Genomic DNA, 2,911 nt, shown 5'->3' with positions numbered 1-2,911 from the left:
GTCCACTCTCTCACTCTCTCTTTTTCACTTTCTCTTAGCTCTCAAGATGACTTGGTTTGGTCTTGTTTGGCTTGTACTTTCTTTAAACCAAAAGAAACTATTTATAGAAACCATGAGAGCGGTAGGTGAGAGGTAGGTGAGAGGTAGGTGGGATGTGGTAGGTGAGCGGTGGTAAATTCGGTGGACCGGGTCTCTACATTACCCAACAATTCTCCCACTTGGAGATTGGACAGTGAATGCATCACCTATTGGCTGCATCATCTAATGGATGTACCGACCTTTTCCTTAAACACGATATCCTCCACCTCTACAACTCAAAGCCCCTGTCTTCATCTCAGAAAACCAACTGAAGTTGAGCACAACTTCAACTTCTCACGAGTAACACCGTCAGTTGACATATCACCGTCAACGTAGCCTTGTACTGACAAGCTTTTTCCTGGGTTACTCATCTATCTGCTTACAACTCTCACTGCACGAATAATGTCCTGTCAACAAGTCCAGTTTTGTACCTCTTACTGCCATTTTATACAGTCTTTACCTGGTACACCCACTTATTGTGGAATGTTTTCTTCCTTGGTAGAAGTTCTTTCAGCTCTCAAGTATGATTCTCTGGCAGAGAATACGTTTCCTCCTCCTTGGTCAGCTCCCACTTGCTGAAATTCTCATCATGCAAGATTTTTTTATATTTCTGTGGTTCTCCATCATTTGTCTGTACAAGGTCCAGTTTTCCTGCCTTTGACGCTTAGCCACTTTTCAGGAAACTAACACTCTTTTGCTTCCCCATAATGCACCTCTGACTCATGTGACATCGCCTGAGTAAACTTATAGTCATATATAGTGTGTCAGTTTTCTTATCCCGAGCCAGTACTAATGCTCCTTTGGTAACCTTCCAGATGTTATCTGAGAACACTACCGAATGACCACCCTCATTGAGCTGCTTAACAGAGATGAGATTTTTCTTCAACTCAGGAACGTGACTGACCTTTTGAAAAATCCATTTACTCTTGTTGGGGAGTGCAATATCAACGTCTCTCATTCTCATCATGTTCAGAACTTTTCTATCAGCCAGATATACCTTTCCAAAGTTACCTGCAATATAATTTCGCATTAACTCCCGACGGGAAGATGTATGGAAGGAAGCTCCTGAATCCAGTATCCAGTCATCAATAGAACTGTAAACTGCCAGAAATAGTGCATCATGTATTTCTTCAGTTACAACATTAGCGTCATCATTCTCCTTCTTCTTAGGATTCCTGAAGTTCCTTTTTATGTGGCTAGTCATTCCACAATTCCAGCAGGTTGCCTGCTGACCTGACTTTAATTTTGATCTTCTACGGTTTGAGTTTGTCTTCTAGAATCAACAATCAGTGTCGAACTCGAACACGAGGTCTCGCCAGAATCTTTCCTGCGCACCTCCTCAGCCAAAATCAAATCACAAATATCATCATATTTCAGCTTAAATTTACCTGCAGAACTGTTAACTGTCATATGCATGGCTTCCCAGCTATTTGACAATGATGCCAACAATATCATCACACGTATCTCATCATCAAAATCAATTTCAACAGACGACAAATGATTTATGATAATGTTGAAATCATTCAGGTGTTGTGCAACAGACACATTCCACCATCTTCATGTTGAATAACTTTTTCATCGGATGCACCTTGTTATTCACCGATGACTTTTCATACATACATGATAAAGCAGCCATGAGATCTGCAGTAGTCCTCTCCTTGATGATGTTGTGGGCAATTGATCTTGATAGAGTCAATCATATTACCCCAATAACCTGTCGATCCAACAGATTTCATTCCGCCTTGTTCATCTTTTCTGGTTGTTTTCCCAGTAACGGAAGATGAAGTTTCTTCTCATAAAGGTAGTCTTCTATCTGCATCATCTAATAAGCAAAATTTGTGTCATTGAACTTCTCGATCCCCGATGTCATCACTTCGTCTTCGTCAATCGTTCTTCCTTAGATTCGAACCAAAGCTCAGATACCGGTTGTTGTGAAAAACGACGATAATAAAACGAAGAATGGAATGAGAAAAAATTACACACAGAAAAAACACCAGAGCGACACACTGATTTACGTGATTCGACAAATTTGTCTACGTCCACAAAGCTGCAGAGGATTTATTTCTTTGAGAAATTAACCGTCGAGCGTCTCGACATTTACAAGGAAATCTCTATTTTCTTCTCTCTCTTCCTCTCTCTCTTCCTTTCTTTCTCTTAGCTCTCAAGATGACTTGGCTTAGCCTTGCTTAGTTTGCATTTTCTTTAAACCAAAAGAAACTATTTATAGAAACCATGAGAGCGGCAGGTAATAGGTAAGTGAGAGGTAAGCTGCAAGTGATAGGTAAGTGAGAGGCAGGTGGGATTTGGTAGGTGAGCGATAGGTGGGATGTGGTAGGTGAGTGGTAGGTGAGATAGTTAATTAAGAAGTTAATTAAATTCGGTGGACCGGGTCTCCATATTACCCAACATAAACAAATTATTTTGATCAACATATCCCTCAAAATGATACTACAATATATGCACTAAAACCATTGCTTTTCTCTCTTTTTACATCTCATCATATATCCTATATAAATCTACAAGAATTACAGAAAAAAAAGGAAGAAAGCATTATAAAATACTCCAAACTTGAAGTCAAAAGGGGGTGCTTCAAAAAAAAGCCAAAATAGAGTTTGAGCAATAAAATGAAATTCTCAAGCCAATAATATGAAAAAATATTGTGTCCGGACAACGAATGCGATACCCCGGGCACAACAGAGAAAATAAAAACACCGCCCAGTGTATCGTGACCGTTGTATGGACGCAGCTCGCATCCGGACTACAATCCAGACGCAATATTTTCTCCATAAATACAGGATAAGTACACCAGAAACACCCCACATTTTATTAATAT

At 39.9% G+C, this 2,911-nt stretch overlaps 1 protein-coding gene across 1 annotated transcript in view; it reads right to left on the bottom strand.

The window, feature by feature from the left end:
- Positions 1-1,108, bottom strand: part of LOC110020080 (transmembrane 9 superfamily member 1-like) — an 11,639-nt gene extending 10,531 nt beyond the window's left edge. Inside the window, exon 1 of the mRNA XM_020718050.1 lies at positions 922-1,108. Within this exon, the coding sequence (XP_020573709.1) occupies positions 922-1,108 (187 nt within the window). The remainder of the gene's footprint in view (positions 1-921) is intronic.
- Between the last annotated feature and the right edge of the window lie 1,803 nt (positions 1,109-2,911).

Source organism: Phalaenopsis equestris, unplaced genomic scaffold (assembly GCF_001263595.1).
Source record: "Phalaenopsis equestris unplaced genomic scaffold, ASM126359v1 Scaffold000090, whole genome shotgun sequence".
Lineage (NCBI taxonomy): Eukaryota > Viridiplantae > Streptophyta > Magnoliopsida > Asparagales > Orchidaceae > Phalaenopsis > Phalaenopsis equestris.
Note: the sequence above shows the minus strand (reverse complement) of the source record. Positions and strands in the feature narration are given on the sequence as shown.